Source organism: Scylla paramamosain, chromosome 5, assembly GCF_035594125.1.
Source record: "Scylla paramamosain isolate STU-SP2022 chromosome 5, ASM3559412v1, whole genome shotgun sequence".
NCBI classification, from domain to species: Eukaryota; Metazoa; Arthropoda; class Malacostraca; order Decapoda; family Portunidae; genus Scylla; species Scylla paramamosain.
In genome coordinates, this window is record NC_087155.1 from 11154192 (window position 1) to 11174191 (window position 20000).

Sequence of the window (20000 nt, forward strand, 5' to 3'; positions counted from 1 at the left end):
TAGTCTGTAACGGATGAAATGTATCAGCCACATCCTCTTTGTGTGTGGTGTGGATGCGGATGCGGATATTTGTTTCATCTTAAATGCAGATCAGAGTTTAATTTATCAGAACTACTGATGCAGATGCGGATATTAAAAACTATTCGGATGTTTCTTGAATGTGGATACGGATATCCGCTTCATCTCTAATAAATAAATGAATAAATAAATAAATAAATAAATAAATAAATAATATATATATATATATATATATATATATATATATATATATATATATATATATATATATATATATATATATATATATATATATATATATATATATATATATATATATATATATATATATATATATATATATATATATATATATATATATATATATATATATATATATATATATATATATATATATATATATATATATATATATATATATATATATATATATATATATATATGGCTGTTCTAAAAGTGGGGCTGCTCTGGTGATGGACTGCGAGTTCAATAGAGCTGCAAGGAACGTCTGAGCACACATGGACGTCATTAGCTAATAAACAAATCGGTCAATAGTCTCTGCCCTTGATGAAGAATACAAAAGAAATATTAATATCGGATATGAAAAAAGATGTCTAACGAATTCATGAACATGAAACTAAAAAACAAAAAAACTCCTCCAACTAAGGAAAAAGAGAGGTGACATTCATTACATTGAAAAAAAAAAAAAAAAAGAGTTCAGGGAACACTCGAAATTCATCACCATTGATGATGGTCCTGGTTACTAAGTGATATTTTTTTTTCTCTGACTTATACAATCTGACAAAATCCATTCTTTTTTTTCTAGCCGTGCCAGGAACGCATTAGGTAGCTTCGCTGTTGGAATAACAAACAGTATGTGCATATTTCGCCAACGCATACACTCAGCATACTAATATGAATGCTCAGTCAGGTATCGATACGTCAGCCTCCGAACAGGAAGGGCAGGCGGCGTGTTCACCAGAACATAATATCAAGGAATCACAACCTCGCATGATTTTCAGTATATTCCTAACCATAATGGTGACTTAAAAAGTAAGCATTACACATTCAACATCCTTTCTTTGTCCAGGTTATGAGCTGGAGAATTTAGTCTATTGGCTTGAAATGTGTCGTCAGCACCTCCAGCCAGGGAGATATACGTAAATACAGGAAGGCAGGAAGAAACAAATAATTGAACGGAAATTAAGGAAGAATTAACGACACAGGAAAATGAGGAACATCGGCGATCAGTATCAACCCAGGTCAGCAGAAACATCGAACCGAAGTCAAAGAGCCATACCAAGATAATGTGAGAGAAAAAAACAGGTGCGGTCACTGAGCCCCTGAACCACTGACATTAACGGGGAAGGGAGACAAGGCAGGAAGCAGAATGATAAGGCTTAATGGTTAGGAGGCAGAACTTGTTAGACCAAATGTTAACACAATGTTTTCATTCGCGACAAAGGTTGGGCAAGGGACACTAGAACTTTCTGTGCGTGTGTGTGTGTGTGTGTGTGTGTGTGTGTGTGTGTGTGTGTGTGTGTGTGTGTGTGTGTGTGTGTGTGTGTGTGTACAGCAGTAGCAGCAGGCAGACCAGAATGAGTATAGGAGCGTGACGGGCGGCAGAAACCACCATCGAGGCAGGCCGCCCAGTCAGTTTCGCCCGCATCTTTTTGCATGTATTCATGGTGAATTCTGCATGCATTCAAAACATCCGGTACGCGTTTGTGTCTCATCTCTGCACGTGGAGAACACTCCAAAGACGTACATTCCGCACCGCGTCTCGTAGTGTTCTGTGAGCTGAATAGAAACGTACGCCCAAAAAGTGTGGCATAGGCAAACTGGTGTGATACTGCTTTACTTTTTTTTTTTTTTATTTCAGCAAAAACACAGAATATGAATTTCCTTAAATTTGCAACTGAATACTCTGAATTTTCATGATCCGTTCCGCATTAATGCAAAGTACATTAATTAACTTTCGAGTCTGAAAAATCCTTCCTCTTGCGTAACAAAACTGTCTTCCGACGCTCACTGCATAACTTACGACTCACTGATACGTTATTTTGGAAATGACAACAATTCATTATGTAGAATAGAATAAGAATATATCGCTAACTCGTAAGAATAAACGAAGTTCAAGGTTTCATACAGATTAGCAAAAATATCTTTGTCTGTCTGTCTATCTATCTACCTGTATGTTTATCTACCTATCTATCTATCAATCTATGTATCTATCTATCTATCTATCTATCTATAATCAAACTTTTAAGGTGCACTAGATGATACATCCTGTACATGTATGGTGCTGCAAAAAATGGTCCCAGTGATGTGAGGGACATTTTCTCCCGTTTCCGAAAAGTAACCTAATAATAACCTGGATGTTAGGCAGTCCTCACAATACAAATTTTCTCTGTTGCTGGCACTGGTGGACGGAACTGTCTCGCGGTCTGGCAGACGGTGGACAGTTTGCACTCTTGTGTGTTAATAAATGATCACCCAGGAAAGTATGTTACTGTGACAGTCCGTTGCTCCTCCTTCATGAGAGGTGGTGCAACCACACGTGACTGACACGAACGTCGTGACAAAGCCCACATCATCATTGTGTCCTTTCACTGTAAAGACGACGATAGATTATAATATAACCAATATTCATGTGGTAGTTATCGATAATTACTTACACTAGTCCCTTGAAATATCTATATCATTTTAAGTTTTGAAATACAAGTTTTCTTTTTTTTTTTCATCTATTACATGTGGAAAACAAAATGTCCTTGGAGAAACAACAAAAAGGAAGTCATATCACTCAATCGCAAAGAGAAAAAAACGAACATTATCCACCACTGTGTACAAACCGATGTGAGTTATTCAGATGGAACCTGAATTTTACGGACAACATTTATACTTCAAAAAAATTTGCACATCTCCATGTGTGTGTGTGTGTGTGTGTGTGTGTGTGTGTGTGTGTGTGTGTGTGTGTGTGTGTGTGTGTGTGTGTGTCTACGGGAGTCATTCCTTTCCCCGTTCCAGCACGTTCCCACTCCCAGCCTGCAGCCTTGCCCGGCACCTGCCGCTCCACAGCATGGATCCCGCGTTACCTAACAGGCGCTGAAGTTCTTAAGAGGAAGATTTGTGTATTCAATCTTGAGTTACCGCCGCCAACACTTTCAGACTAAAAATCTGTGTCTTGGTCGGAAAAATGGTGGAAGAAAGTCAGGACCGCCTTCTGCTCGGTTATTGCACACGCAGCAAATATATGACTTGGAAGCTGATACCAGGAGCGGGATGCAGGCGCCGCGCCGCAAGTATAGTATATAGTGGAGCAGGTGTGCGGTAGAAGCAGCACCAGCAGCAGCAACAGCAAGCGCCGACGCGCTTGCAAAGACGACACAAACATCTTTTCATGAAGTTCTGGGAGACGTAGCTATCTATATAATTCTATCTATCAGTCTTCTGTTTATCTCTCTCTCTCTCTCTCTCTCTCTCCTCTCTCTCTCTCTCTCTCTCTCTCTCTCTCTCTCTCTCTCTCTCTCTCTCTCCTCTCTCTCTCTCTCTCTCTCTCTCTCTCTCTCTTCTTGCGTATTCGATAACATCTAATCTTTAATGTCCTGGAAAGTGAAGAAAACGGGGAAAGGGAAATGACTAAGAAGGATGAACCCAACAGGCACGTTGCAGGAAAGCCATTACAGATAACCAGAAAAAGTCATTATAAATGCAAATGCTGGTGATTAACGACAAGAAAAGTACTGATAGTGGGGCACCCTAAGTCCCGCGGGGAATTAAAAACCTCAGTAATACGACAGAATTATTCAGTGCTAGAGAACTTTATCTCATTGAGTGATGTTAATTAGAAAAAGACTACTGAACAAAGTGAGAGAAAATACGTGAAAGCAATAACAGACCTAATAGTCGTATGAGCAATTACAAACTTTATGCTCAATGAACATAAACATGAGAAATGGTAATCAAGTGTCAGCTTGGAAAATAGCACAGCCTTCAGATTCGCATGTCACTCAGCGCCGTGTCATGTGAAGGTCGCATCGTAAACTCTGCACGTTGGTGAATATCATCAGAACATATCTGTAGTTGAAGAAAATAAGGTCAACAAAAACAACATATTCGCTTTTGTAGCTTACAAAAAAATTTTCACTACGATATGCACCAATCGACAGCACTAAGAACAACGGAGAAAATCTTTACAAGCACCTTCTGGAAAGGGAGAAGAATAGAATGGAAATAAGAATAGAGCATATCTGTAACTGAAGAAAATAAAAATTCGAAAACAGCATATTCGCTTTGGTTATTGAATATTCCTTTCACTACTATATACAGGAATCCACAGCACCAAAAACACTGAAGACAACCTTTACAAGTATCAACAGTATATAAAAGAAAACCATGAGAATAAATTTTCCATTGTCTACTAAGTCAAATATCAAGAGGTGATTGCATAGGACACCGAAAACTCTCAGTGGTTTATGATTAAGGAAATGTCTAATAGCAGCGAAGAAATTAGGAATCTTTAGAGTGCTAGAGCCACTATTCGCCCTACAGACACACACAGTTCACGGCAGGTTGCGGGGAGGCGGGCGGTGCTGAGAGGCAGGCGTGCAGGGTGCTGACAGCCGCCGCGAACACCAGCTGGCCTTGAGGCGCCTTGAGCAAACACATGCTGAGATCACTATACTACTACACCTTTGTCCAACTCTGGCGAAGCAGCAGGTAAAGCAGACCTTGTGTGAGGGGCATACAGCTAATTAACTTCTATTGTTTCCACTTGTTTATCTTTATTGCGAAACTAAATAGAAATGTAGCTGTTGTAGAAGACACTTGTTTAGTACATGTATTTTTTTTTTTTTTTTTTAAGCTTTTAACCTTTTCTCAGAGTGATGATGAAATATATCCCCTTGACTTAGTCGTCTATCAATTTACGATTTTACAAGCTAGGCTCAGAATAACCTGCTCTGGATGATTAATTTCCCTACAAGTTTTCCGGATCTATCTACTTCACTGATGCAAGAGTTAACCAGCAGGCTGTTATGTCATTATTCTTTCATCCCTTTCACTAGTAAACTCTGAAACCCTCTTCCCGCTTCTGTTTTTTCCTCCTTCCTACGACTTAAGCTGCTTCAACAGAGGAATACCAGGGCACCTCAGAAACCAGACTGACCAATCGTTGGGTTCTTCTGCTCTTCTTTCTTTTTGGAAACTGCGATGTGAAGAGGCTTTTTTCTTCTTTTTATCACATTTTTGTGCCCTTTATCGGATTATCTAATACGTAATATACTCGTACATGAGAGGAGCGAGAGAGAGAGAGAGAGAGAGAGGAGAGAGAGAGAGAGAGAGAGAGAGAGAGAGAGAGAGAGAGAGAGAGAGAGAGAGAGGAGAGAGAGAGAGAGAAAGAGATGTAAAGATAGAAAGATAGATATAAATGTATAGATATTTTCCAATATGATCAACCATGCAATATTTCATAACGGCAATGACAATCAGAGCGCTGCTGCGAGGCCAGGGGGTTAGTGGTCGTACGGTGCCCATGCCTAATTTGTGATTTTGTTCCAACACACACACACGCACACACGCGCACACACACACACACACACACACACACACACAATTTCTGGAGTGGCTGCTAGAAAAAAACACTATGAAATTTACGGGCCAAAAAACCGATCTGAACTTATAGGAAGAGATTCTTGGGGCCCGTAAATTTCGTTTGAATTCTATTCGTTTTTTTAAATACCCGTCACTTTCTCACCTCTCTCTCTCTCTTTCTCTCTCTCTCTCTCTCTCTCTCTCTCTCTCTCTCTCTCTCTCTCTCTCTCTCTCTCATATCAACTCGTACAGCGAAATAAAATGTTCCTCTCTAGGTCAGATACAGGGAACAGGAGCAGTGCCGAGGACGCAGGAAGAGGAGGCCACGAGTGGTTTGCCTCTGGTAGGAAAAAAAAAAAAAACGGTGGTGGGAGAAAGCCATCGCCTCATCACGTCAGTCTGTACAAAGCCGACAGCTTCTCTCTAAGTTACGATATCGCAAGCGAACATTTCTTTGCAGGAAACATGGATCGCTTGGTGATACAAATGCTAGACTTAAGAGTAATGACATTCACATACGACGGCAGTAGGAAGTGCCATCCTGAAGCCATGTCCTGAAGTACGTCTGCCAGGTTTGTGGCCGCCTCGAGGGCCGCACCACCCTTGACAGGGCCATCACTTCCCCATGACGCGGCCGCCACGCTAACACCAGCTTTTTCACAGCTGAGTACCAAACATAAAAACTGAGCAACTTGCTCCACAAGCCTCTCTCTCTCTCTCTCTCTCTCTCTCTCTCTCTCTCTCTCTCTCTCTCTCTCTCTCTCTCTCTCTCTCTCTCTCTCTGATCGACAGAACAAGTCCTATAATTATAATGTGTGTGTGTGTGTGTGTGTGTGTGTGTGTGTGTGTGTGTGTGTGTGTGTGTGTGTGTATATATATATATATATATATATATATATATATATATATATATATATATATATATATATATATATATATATATATATATATATATATATATATACGCACAGTTTTAGATTTGTGGCACTAAACACTAAATATTTCACATATCGCACGACGAGGTTCCCTGGCACTGGCAGACTGACAGTGACGAAGGCCTGTGATATTAAGGAAACACGGAGTTTTGTCCGCCATCTCGCTGCAGTTTCAGACAAAAAGCAGAGGCTTAAAAGTCGATATCAAAGGGTCTTTCCTGGAAAACCTCTTTCCGCCCACGTACAGAGGGTGTCAGGGCTAGATGACGAGCGATGCGAAAGAAATAACTTTCTTGGAAGCTGGCTATTCAAAAATACAAAGAGATAAAGGAGAAGATTTATAGATTAAATGGTGTTTTCTGAACAATAAAGACTTGAATATTCAAAAGAAGTCATAATCATTAGCATCTACCTCGTAACAAGACGGAATATAATTATGGATAAAAAAAACGTGTCAGAAATAAACAAGCAGGCATTTTCAAGTATTTGCATTTAGTAAAGCAGAACATGCAACATATCATATTGATGGCCGAACTAAAATATTTCGATGTAATCTCTTGCATTTAGTGTAAAGTGTAGCAGCACCTTGCACTACACAGCCTTGCCGCCCACACTGCACGTCCCACCTCCTTTATGACGCTAGGCACACTGCTACCTAACCAGACCCTCCACACCCGACCCAACCGCCCCTCCTCGCCCTATCTATGATTCCACGTACACTGCCACTCGCTGCCACCACACTTGACAATCCACGACATTTTAGACAACCATACCAAAAAATACTTTTGTTTTAAATCTGCATAATTCCTGCGTTCTCATTATCTCTATTATAATGGGTTGATTACTATAATATTTATTGATCCAAATGTGAGAAGAGAAGTATATTCACTGATCCATATAACAGCAACACACATCTAGCCAAGCGTCCAGTCACGTGGTGTGCCAGTCACTCTCTCGTCCCCTGATACTCTCGCTAATGAAGATGCTCATCATTCACAACGAGGATACAGCTTCCTCGCGTCGGAGCTGACTGCTGCACGGGGAAAGCGTCGCCAATACAGAGATAGCTGCCTTTCTAATCACTACCATCGGCACTGTTTCTCATATCATATCTTACACACTTCTGGTGTCTATCTGTCTATCTATATCTAACTATCTACCTATTTATCTATCTTTCCTCTTCTTTTGATTTGGAGTTTACAGTCGAGTTGGCTACATTCGTGAAATGAGAATGACAGGTAATAAAAAATGTACATGAGCTGCCTGATAGAGGATGACTGCACTTCTGTCATGATCTCAAGAGGGAAAGCATCAATAAGACCTGCCACACGTCCCACCTGTTAGACTGATTAATAGCCACCTTGGTAACGCTGTCTCGATATTTCTCAAAGAATATGCAGCGTTGTCACATCTATGCGTGAGGAAAGGCAAGGGAGAAAATACTAAAAACTAAACTGTAATACTTACATTTATACTCCTGGCAAAATTACCAGCGTGATGGAATGAATCACTCTGAACAGCGCACACTTCTTTACCAAGCAACGCAGTAACAGGGATCCTCTGCCTATGGAACCTGCGCCCGGCGGGAAGAAGTTCTGAGTATCTCAGTACTGTTTCGACACGTCCAGCGCCTCGAAAGTGGTGCAAGGCTATAGCACAGGCACGTGCCTTGGGAGATTTTACATTATCGGGTTAACTGCAAGAACGTTATCGGCATTCAGTCTCATGACAGTAGTTTCCACCCTAGGTTCAGGAGGCCAGAGGGTCGACCAGCTTCCACCTGGAGGGGCTCCCATTCACAGGCACGAGGCACCGGACGCAACGAAACAGCGTCGAGACGCGTCAGTGGAGCAGTATTCGCTTATAATCACTTTCTTTCTTTCTTTCTTTCTTTCTTTCTTTTTGATTTATAGGAGCGGTCTGCACCACCGATCTACATGCAAAGGCGATATATATATATATATATATATATATATATATATATATATATATATATATATATATATATATATATATATATATATATATATATATATATATATATATATATAATCAGCCAACAAGCAACAAATACGGTATAGGTTTCAGTAGTTTGCAACGTGTTAAACGCTATTCTGATTTCTTCTCACTGTTATGATTTCATGTAAAAAAAAAAAACACTTAAATGTAAGCAAGACGTACCAGAAATACAAGCATACACACAAAAAGAATTGGGAGCAAATTACGTGCGTGGTAGACACTGAGTTGAAGACTTCCGGTATCGTATTTTCATTTGGCAAGCCGTTCTCGTTGTGGTTCAGGTGGCGAGGCTTTCTCCCTCGTCGTTAGGTTCTTTCCCGCCCCTCGCCACACAGAGTAATCCTCCCTCCCGCGCTCCGCTGCCCTCCTGATGGCATTCCTCCTGACAAGTTATGCTCCTTCCTCGAATCCTCCTCCTGCTACCGTCCACGTCTCCACGATGATTTGTCTGCTTCAGAAATTTCAAAATATATTTTTAAATGACAAATTGTAATTTACGTCCTGAAACCATTAAATGTTAGTTTGCCGAGTAGGGTGCCTTTACCTTATTGTCCATTTCGTTATTGTCTATTTCATTCATGAGAAAACGTATTCAACTCTCCCTAATAACTCCCCGTGTTCCCTGTGTCACATGAAAGGAAAGAAACTTAGCCTTTCAGGTCATGCCTCCATATATTGCAAAGCCTCCCTCACTCCATTCCCTCCACTTTTAATCTAGTTAGTAAAACAGGAAAAGAGAAACATGTCAGCAGGATCCTTCCGAGAGGAAAATTGTTACTTACCAAAAAAAGCAATTTGCTCCGAGATTACCAGGAAAATACAGAAGACAGCATAAATACATCAGTTTAGTCACAAGTTTATTTACACCCGCATAAACATACAAGTGATCTCAAGCTGAATTTAAGAGGTATTTTAAGCATAAAATCTGAATAAGGTAAGAGCATTATGATGTGATGTACTTTGTGACGCTGATCTCTTTTTACGAGCTATGAGTGTAAATTAAGCGGATTACTTACCGATTTCTCTAAACCACACAGCGAATGCATCGATCACGTCACGGAATTTACTCGCACCTGTCAGTGCAAGTGCTTATTCTACTAGTAATCACGAAAATACTACGGAAATGTTTACGTTAGTTAGGGAGATTGGTAGACTTTCAGGTTCCATGAGAAAATAACTTGGCCAATCAATTTCCTTAGATTCGCTGTTCGGCCTCGCAGGGAACACATACAGGAAGGAGATCGACACTGCCTTAACCCTCAGCACAGCAACACTGCGACTACACACACCGGGGTTTACATAAAAAACAAATAAACAAATTGATAGGTAGATAAAATAAATGAAGATATAAAATAATAGGAACAACAACAACAACAAATACATATAAATAAATAAACAAATAAATGAAAATAAAAAAGAAGGTTCGTTTACAGATGAGGAGTAAGTGCTTCATTTGCTTCATTTGAGTGCTTCTTCCCACGTGCCACTTATTAAAGATAAATGACTGAACGAGCATCCCAATAGTTGCTCTCCTTCTGTAAGTTGCCTTCACGGTTTTACAATTACGATAACGTTACTCATCCTGTTATCTGCTTCCACTTTCTACACGATACCTGTTCTCGTAAAATTATCAAGAAGGCAAGTCGTCCATTTCGAATTCACGTCACACAACACTTTTCTTCTCGCTTCCATTCCCACTGAAGCCATTAACTTGCACCTTCCTTTATCGCCAGACAGGAAAACTACGAAACAGTTTGCTTTGCTCTGTGTTGAACTTTCTTAAAACTTGCATTCTCCTGACAAAGCATTGATAAGATCTTACTGGAACTCGACTGACCTTTGTATTCGTGCAATTGCCATAGTTCAGCTTTCTCTCTCTCTCTCTCTCTCTCTCTCTCTCTCTCTCTCTCTCTCTCTCTCTCTCTCTCTCTCTCTCTCTCTCTCTCTCTCTCTCTCTCTCCGCCACTTTTTCGTACTGAGAATGGCAAGAGGGGACTCCAAACATTCACGATTCTGTAAAAGAGGATGCAGTACTAAAAATGTTGAAAGTCATTGATATGGTGCAGCATCCACGCCATCAACCTTCACTAGATTTAAACAACACAACTGCTTACAATTCTGGTGTTTGGTGTGGGCATAAGGCTACGAATTTGCATACATTATCCTGAATTTACGAACGCTGGTGGTACTCTAGCAAGCATCCTTTAGTGGGGAAGTAAAAATGGTGAAATATGTCGTAAGAAGAACGTCATGGCCGGTTCCAGCTCGGTTATTGCACAGACAGAAAATATATGACCTGGAAGTTGATACTGAGGCGAAATATGTTTACCACGTTGGAAGTGTGTAAAGCCCACAGGAGGAAAATACTGCAAGTACAGAAGCCTGCGGACTCTGAAATGAGAGAGAGAGAGAGAGAGAGAGAGAGAGAGAGAGAGAGAGAGAGAGAGAGAGAGAGAGAGAGAGAGAGTCGGGTGTAAATTGTGACGCCACACAATGAGCATAATGAACCAAATATACACAAACTCTGTCCAACAATAGCTCTCGACACCTGGTTTGCTGTTGTGTGTTGTGTTGAAGCGCTCTCTCTCTCTCTCTCTCTCTCTCTCTCTCTCTCTCTCTCTGGTATTACACAAACACACACACACACATACACACACACACACACACACACACACGGGCCTCAGTGTTGCTAATCTTCGGGACACCAGGGCACTCCTTCCCCTGATGAATAATGTGTCCTTACTCCCAATTATCGGTAAATTACCGCCTCATTTAGAGACATCTGTGTTAATTAGTATCACGGTAAAAAAATAAAGCACTAATTTCAGGAAAGGATGAAAGCATCTTGACCTGTGTTCTTTTCTTATACATATGTTACAGAGATGGCGAACTAAATTAAATCGAATTGGCAATCATTTCATTGAAAAGGCTGAATTAGTTGTAGCACTGTGACGTAAATATAATCAAATATCCAATGTTAGTGACGGAACTAGGAGGAAAATATTGTAAATGTGACTTCCTGGAAAGTCAATACTTGTAAACAAATCACTCAACTTTCACTTCACAATGCTGTCTGGTGTGTTCTGAGGATACATCACCTTCGCAGCGCCATCAGTAATGCAAATAATTAGTGGGGACAGGTCGGCAGCACTTTCTTTTTCTCACGTGATCAAAGTTTATGACGCCGTGCTTAGAACGAGTAAAATAGTGTATTATAATTATTATATCAAGCAAATGCATTTCGACATGACAAATTAAATGGAGGAAAAAGAAGTCGAAAAATTATACATGCAAGACCTCGACCTACACCTGCCGCCCCATGTAACTCCCGCCAACAGGTGACCAGACTTGTGGGTTCTGTTTTTCTCTTCACCCTTAAACGTGAAGAGAAGAAGAAGAAAAAAAAAAGCGTCGCTTTAAAAGTGCCCCTCCAAAGTTATCGTGATGAAAGTTTTCTTGTGCTATCTACACCTTCAGGAAAACTGTCGTCATCCAGATGAGCGCCAGGCGATACAGCCCCAAGGAAAAGAGCACTTCGGAACATTGCTCGACTATTCACCTGAGAGTTCAGTATGGACTGTAAAACAAAAATATAAGTGTAAACAGATGCAGAGACAGATGGAGAGATAAATGTATGGATGGATGGATGGTTGACTGGATAAAGGAAAATACCCTTAGACAAACAGACGAATAAGAAAAGAATAAAAAAAAAATGCCACTTGACTGATATCACAAGACGTACAGTACAACAAACCCACCGCTGCACTAGCGTGCGGTGACCTCACGCTGGGGTCGCCGCCATACCGCTGACAGATGGACGAACAGCCAAAGGTGAACAGCCAAACGAAATTTTATTCAACACGAAGGTACTAAAGAAAGTCTAAATATGAAATGGAATACTAATATATTACAACAGCTACGCACGTAAACCTTAAATATAAATCAGGTGCCGAGAGTTCAACATATTATGATGAAAAAGTTTTGTCAATTTTCTTCTAACAAATGACAGAACATTTGATATCATGCTTGAAAAATATCTGAGTCATATTCGTGAAAATGATCATCCTGAATATACTGTAGAGCGCGTTTTGTCTTTATTTATGTAAGGTTCAGTTTTCCAGCAATAGAAAGGAAATGGAAATAGCAACTCCTAAACTAATATATATATATATATATATATATATATATATATATATATATATATATATATATATATATATATATATATATATATATATATATATATATATATATATATATATATATATATATATATATATATATATATATATATATATATATATATATATATATATATATATATATATATATATATATATATATACACAAACACACACACACACAGTACATCTAACATACATATACATCTACTAATTAATTCTCATGTAAGTGACGAATGACTGTTTGGTGGTGGCACAGCACACTCCCAGCAAGACTTGCTGGACCGCTACATGTACGAGCAGCAAGCGGCGGAGGAGCAAAACCAGGACGAGGAGGGACACGTGGGGTCAGAGACATTGCTGCCTTCCTTCACCGCCGCAAGCCAGCACTTCTCGGTGGAGGTGGGCGGGGACATTACCTTCCCGTGCCAGGTGAAGAACCAAGGTCAGTAAGCACACACACACACACACACACACACACACACACACACACACACACACACACACACACACACACACACACACACACACACACACACACACACACACACACACACACACACACACACACACACACACACACACACACACACACACACACACACACACTTCTTATCTTTGTAACACAACATTCATAATATATATATATATATATATATATATATATATATATATATATATATATATATATATATATATATATATATATATATATATATATATATATATATATATATATATATATATATATATTAGACAAGTACCGAGTTATAGATGTAGAGAACACGGATACACCAGATATCCTTCTTCATTTATTGCAACGTTTCACCTTCGCAGAAGGCATCATCAGGCATTGCATGGCGTGCAGACGGTATGGAGTCCTCATTGTATAAAGAGCCAGCCATGTGTTATATCCTCTGAAGTACACCCGTTTGAAGAGTGATCCATCCCATTACTTGAATAAAGTTCCTTGGAGGTGTTGAGACGTTGTTCCTTGGGCCAGGTTAGGTTGATACTAGACAAGTACCGAGTTATAGATGTGGAGAACAGGGATACACCAGATATCCTTCTTCATTTATTGCAACGTTTCACCTTCGCAGAATGTGAAACGTTACAATAAATGAAGAAGGATATCTGGTGTATCCGTGTTCTCCATATATATATATATATATATATATATATATATATATATATATATATATATATATATATATATATATATATATATATATATATATATATATATATATATATATATATATATATATATATATATATATATATATATATATATATATACATATAAATTTATTTATTTATTTATTTATTATTATTTTTTTTTTAATACGCACGTATGTATGCATGGTGTACTTTCAGGAAGCCATGTGTTAATGTTCAAACATGCTCTGCCCAACGGTGAACATCGAATGCTCTTCGTAGGAAACATGGCTGTAAGTACTGTTACAATGACTATATTTATTTCGTTACTCGAAAACATTGTTCTTTCTTGATTTGTTTTTATATTCACGTTGATATCAGCATGCAAGTCTGCTCATCTCATAACGCACGATTGTTACCACTAAAGCTGAAGCCCTCGAAAAGACTGATCAAAAGCGGGAACTCCTTCACCTTGCGCGGAGTACGAAGAAGTCACGCCGGCAAGTACGTGTGTCGCATCGAGACGTCCCCGGCCATCGAGCTGATACACACCCTGGACGTGCAGTACCCTGCCACGGTGCGTCAGTCCCTCGCTGTCTATTTTCATTGCGGCATCACGAAACACGCTTGCTAGTGTTTACTTAGATAGAAATTATATTAGAGTCAACTTCATTGTAACATAAGATGAAGTGAATAATTGAGATGTGACGAAGTGAAATAGGAAAAAGGAAAGAAATTGCTATGTGACTAGCTTAATATTGAAGCGGTAATCGACCTAATTGTTAAATCATCACGTCTAATTCTAGGTATAAGGAAAATTTATCTTTGTGACGTTACAGCTTTCACCCAAAATATAAACAAAAGTAGAAAGACTTGTGTTTATAGTTCAAATCCACTCAATCCTCTTAAAAATACATCACCATGAGACAGTGGAAAGTCTTTTTTGTAATGATATACTCGTAATCAACCCTCCATCAATTAGATTCAAGTATGTGTTATCAGTGTTAATGTTTCTTTTGCTGCACCTCCCCCTTTGCACCCCAGGTAAGGAGGGTCAGCCCGGCCGTGCAGCAAGTCGTGCAAGGATCGAGCGTAACCCTAGAGTGCCAAGCTGATGGCAATCCCCCAGCCGCCATCAGCTGGAGCCGCCAGCAGGGTCACCTTCCCTCTGGGGCCCAAGCCGTAGAGGTAATTCATTTGCCGCGAACAGTTCTTTCAAACATATGAGCATATAAAATTTCTACAACATTCTTTTTACCCACTTACTGGTTATATCATGCAATAAAAGAATAAATTTAATGAAACGGTAAATAATTTCATAAAATGACCAGTTACTGATCTAAGGTGAACTAATTGCATCCTTTCTTTTCGCTGAGATCTCAGTGGTGTTGGAGGCTTGCAGTGAATGAACCTCCTCCATTTAATGTTTATCTGTGACCAATAGGAAAACATCAACTTTTCTTGAAAAAAAAAAAAAACAGTAATTAAATCATTTACTTGATATCTGCTGAATATATTTCATGAAGCCTTACCTTTGTTCCTTTTCATCGCTGACATTTACGAGTACGTATATATATATATATATATATATATATATATATATATATATATATATATATATATATATATATATATATATATATATATATATATATATATATATATATATATATATATATATATATATATATATATATATATATATACTCGTATATATATATATATATATATATATATATATTTTTTACACACACACACACACACACACACACACACACACACACACACACACACACACACACATATATATATATATATATATATATATATATATATATATATATATATATATATATATATATATATATATATATATATATATATATATATATATATATATATATATATATATATACATACACGTATGATCACGACTGCTATGTACAAACAAGCCAAATAAGTAGCTTTTACTTTGTGGAAGAAACCACTCACTACTTTTCTCGGCTGCTAATATAACAACGGTAATAAAAAAAATACGGCGCATCCTTTCACCTTAAAAAAAAAAAAAAAAATATGTTATAACAAATTTGCAACAGTGGGAGACAATCCCGCAATAAAAAAAATAAAATAAAAAGCAGATAAAAGTAAGGAAGCAAGTAATTAAATAAATGCATTGATGCATAAAGAAATAAGTAAACAAGTGAAGCCTACAGAGGGAGGGTGTATGCTTGAAAAGATTCAAGGCGCCTCTAGAGCCAACGCTTTCATTATATTTTGATCCGTCCGTTCAAATGCAGTGTGGAAGCATCACGGAGGACGCATGGTCCAGAACATTGCTTTGTAACACGCTCCGCTCGGTTTTCCTCACCCAGTGGCAGTAATATACAGAAGTGCAGCACTGGGAGGTATTAAGGCGACACAGTTAGAAGCCGTGTTTATGTAAAGGCAGACCGAGAATAACCAGTTTATCCAGGTATTCATTGTAGTATACTTCCTTCCTTGCTTACACATATGTATACTCGTACATACATAGAGCGTACCGTTCTGAAAGAAGCTGCAAGGATGATGCGAAATCCACACAACAACACGATAATGTCATCCTTATTCAGTGATAAGATGACACATGTATCGTGACAAGTAATGGTGAAAGAAAATCTCAACTGGCAGGGCCTGAGTCTCACTCTAGAGGGCGTTGACCGGCATGTGGAGGGAACCTACGTGTGCACGGCCTCTAACGGCGTGGGCCAACCCTCGGCCACCACCATGGCCATCGAGGTGCAGTACCCGCCGGACGTCATCACGGAGGAGGTAAGTACCCCTTGGTGATAACCACTTCACTGCCTACCAAAGTGGTTAGTCCTGTGCTAGGAGCATTCAAAATTATTTTCCAAGATTTTTTATTAGTTTTCGTGAGGTAAAATTAACTAAGAGAAGTTTCTTAATTTTTCACCACTGATATCACCACCACCACACATACACGCGTAAATAACATCAAGTAAAAGACACTGGACGTCCTACACTTTACACAGTCTGCGGTCATCCACTAACAAAACACTACGCCCTGCCGCAGGCCATCCTGCACACTGGTGAGGGTGACGAGGCGTCCCTGACGTGTGTGGTCCACGGCCGCCCTACACCCACCATCACCTGGACCAAGGAAGACAACCCCGTGATCCTTGACTCTCACGTGTCCTACCACCACAGCCTGCACCGCCACACCCTCACCATCTCCACCGTCAGCCAGAACGACTTTGGGGACTACTCCTGCACCGCCAAGAACGCCCTGGGCAGCATCAAGAAAACTCTCAGACTTACTGGCAAGAATATACGAATACTTTTGTCACATATTTCGTAACTTTAGTGTATGTTTTCTATAGTTTAAAAATGGAGCTTTTCAAAATGAACCTAGACAGTTTCCGCACCGAAAGCCAGGGGAAGATTTTTTTTTTGAGTGGGGAGGAATTTTTTTGCCATTCTTTTCAAACTAAGTGATTTTTTTTTCAATCACACATAAATGCATGAAGCACTGCACTATCAAGATGTCGCAACAAAATTTCAGTAAACATCATAAAGAATTCATAGGCAATATCCGTCAGCAGAGGTTTTAGCTTCAGTTGCTGCTGGAGGACGGTAAAATCCTTCGTGTAGCAACCGTATTTGACAATATACGTCAATACTGCTTCTTTTTTCTTCTTCTTTCTCGTCTACTACTGCAAAAGAGTAGTGTAAAATACCTACAATGAGAAACAAAATAAGACTGCCTTCTAACAATGACAAGCAAGTGACCCGTTGCTACAGAATTTATCTTGGATTTATTTGTTTTATTTTATTCATCTTTATCATATTTCCACTGACTGATAACCTTGCTGGGAGTGAAAAAAAAAAAAAACACCGCTCTTAGAATAGATATCTGTCGAAGAATTTAAATATAGATCTTAACTGGAAAAACGAGGTTCACATGTGGAGTGAAGCACCGCCTGCTGGGGCGTCCACAATCCCAGAGGCGGATCTAATTCACAGCCACATTGCCAAAAAAAAAAAAATCTACAGAGGAGGGAGGGAGAGAGAGAAGAGGGGATATCTTTGAGACTTTAATTTTCCTTATCTATCTACTCATTCCTCTTTCTATTCTTTATCCATTTTTATTTATTCCTCTATTTAGTTAATTAGTTAGTTAGTTGACCTATTTAAAAACTATCTTATTTTTGTATTCCTTTATATTTATTCCTTTATTTTTTTTCTCTTGCTACAGAAGAGACAGGTAGAATCAAACACCCTAACCTACATCCAAACTTCAGGAGCCTTGCATCATGTCAGCTTTCCTCATTTTAACAGTTTCACTAATCTGAACACTCAACATAACGCCAAACAAGGTTATCATCATTATATCATTAGTACCATTTTTGCAATCATGGGTGTAGTGATTACCGTACTAATGATCATATTACTGGTGGTGGTGGTGGTGGTGGTGGTGGTGGCGACTATTGCAGGAGTCCCCAAAGTACCAAGAATCACGAGCAGCCCAGCAGGAGCAGACCGTACCTCATACACCATAGCCTGGCGGACTGAGAGCCACACGCCCATTGTCATGTACCGCCTGCAGTACCGCATCTTTATGGTCAGTTGTTCTATTAGTACTCTTTTAGCTTGCGGGTGTGGGCACTCATACTGTGGTTGCGGTAAGGGTGCAGGATACATAAAATATCACTGACAATAAATAAGTAAATCAAAAAGTGAGGGTAGGGGACGGATGTGAGCATGAGTATTGCATTAGTGCAGACCTGGTGTGTGTGTGTGTGTGTGCGTGTGTGTGTGTGTGTGTGTGTGTGTGTGTGTGTGTGTGTGTGTGTGTGTGTGTGTGTGTGTGTGTGTGTGTGTGTGTGTGTGTGTGTGTGTGTGTGTAATGATGGATATAAAAAAAGCACGACTAATCAACACTTCTGATGCCGATACAATAGTAGTGCTTAATAGACAGCAAGTCTGGAAGACAACGAGTGGCCAGGAAGCAATCTAATGTGACTTGCTCTGGTAATGCTTGTGACGCAACACACGCTGACCACAGAAAGGAAAGATTGGTGCCCAGGCAAATATTAACTGCTGATATTTGCACGCAATTTAACATGTTGATGTAGAATATACTGACGATGAACGAAGACAAAACTTGAGCTCTTTAGGAATAGTGGCGCGGCTACCAGACTGCAAGATCACACCTCGGCTTGTGTTCCCGTACCTATTCTCTACTAGACCAGCAGAGTTTATGCACTCAAAGCAGTACACCCCAGTTGCATTCACCTGATTGCGTATTCCAACTCTGAAAGACTAACATATAAATAAAATCAATATAGGAGAAAAGCACTGAACCAACAATACATTTAGCGTCAAAGCTAATCCAGCAGGCACACAAGCTCCTGAACAGAGCCATGCCACATTTTGCACTTCAAAATTTTGAGTCAGATGCAGAAACTGTAATTTTAGTGTCCGGGAACAAACTACCATCCAGCTGCCAATCTGATTTTCACAGTTTAGAATATGTGTAAAGAAGTTATATATGAAGACAACTTTTAATCAGCTTTACAATATTCATCAAAATAAAATGACAAAAATGAAAGATCAGACTATGAAACTAACATCAAGAGGAATCAAGCTCTGTATCAAAGCTGACAAAGCTGCCTTTCACTTGCAATGCCATGCAGGAACATTTCAAAACCTGCTGCCTGACTACACATGGCTGTGCGTACGTCGTGTTCTTTCAGTTACTTTTTTTTATTTGGAATACTTTCATTACTGGTGCTTTTAGCAGCCAGAGAGTGCGGGGGATGAGACTTTTAAAGGCTCTTAAGTGGACTGAGTTGAAAATAAAGTGGTGCATGAACTAGAAGCCCTCTCAGTAATAAGCGGTGGCGTGACGGTGATGCGAGGTGGTGCGGGGACCGTCAAGGTGGCGGCGGCTCGCTAAAGGCTGTGCTGACTTGGGTGCTTTATATTAACTTAAGGAGTTTTCTCGCAACCTCGAGGCTTGTGATAACGTTCAATACCATGGTCCTCATTTGAAGGTATACTCGAACAGCAGATGAGTCTCGGCGAAAAGTGAAGAGAA

At 39.5% G+C, this 20000-nt stretch overlaps 1 protein-coding gene across 2 annotated transcripts in view; it reads left to right on the forward strand.

The window, feature by feature from the left end:
• LOC135100518 (protein amalgam-like) overlaps positions 1-20000 on the forward strand; it is a 29020-nt gene that overhangs the window by 5648 nt on the left and 3372 nt on the right. For both annotated transcript variants that reach the window (XM_064003486.1, XM_064003485.1), the window contains exons 2-8: positions 13005-13190; positions 14123-14196; positions 14331-14480; positions 14948-15091; positions 16571-16711; positions 16974-17220; positions 18394-18521. In XM_064003486.1, the coding sequence (XP_063859556.1) occupies positions 13005-13190; positions 14123-14196; positions 14331-14480; positions 14948-15091; positions 16571-16711; positions 16974-17220; positions 18394-18521 (1070 nt within the window). The remainder of the gene's footprint in view (positions 1-13004; positions 13191-14122; positions 14197-14330; positions 14481-14947; positions 15092-16570; positions 16712-16973; positions 17221-18393; positions 18522-20000) is intronic.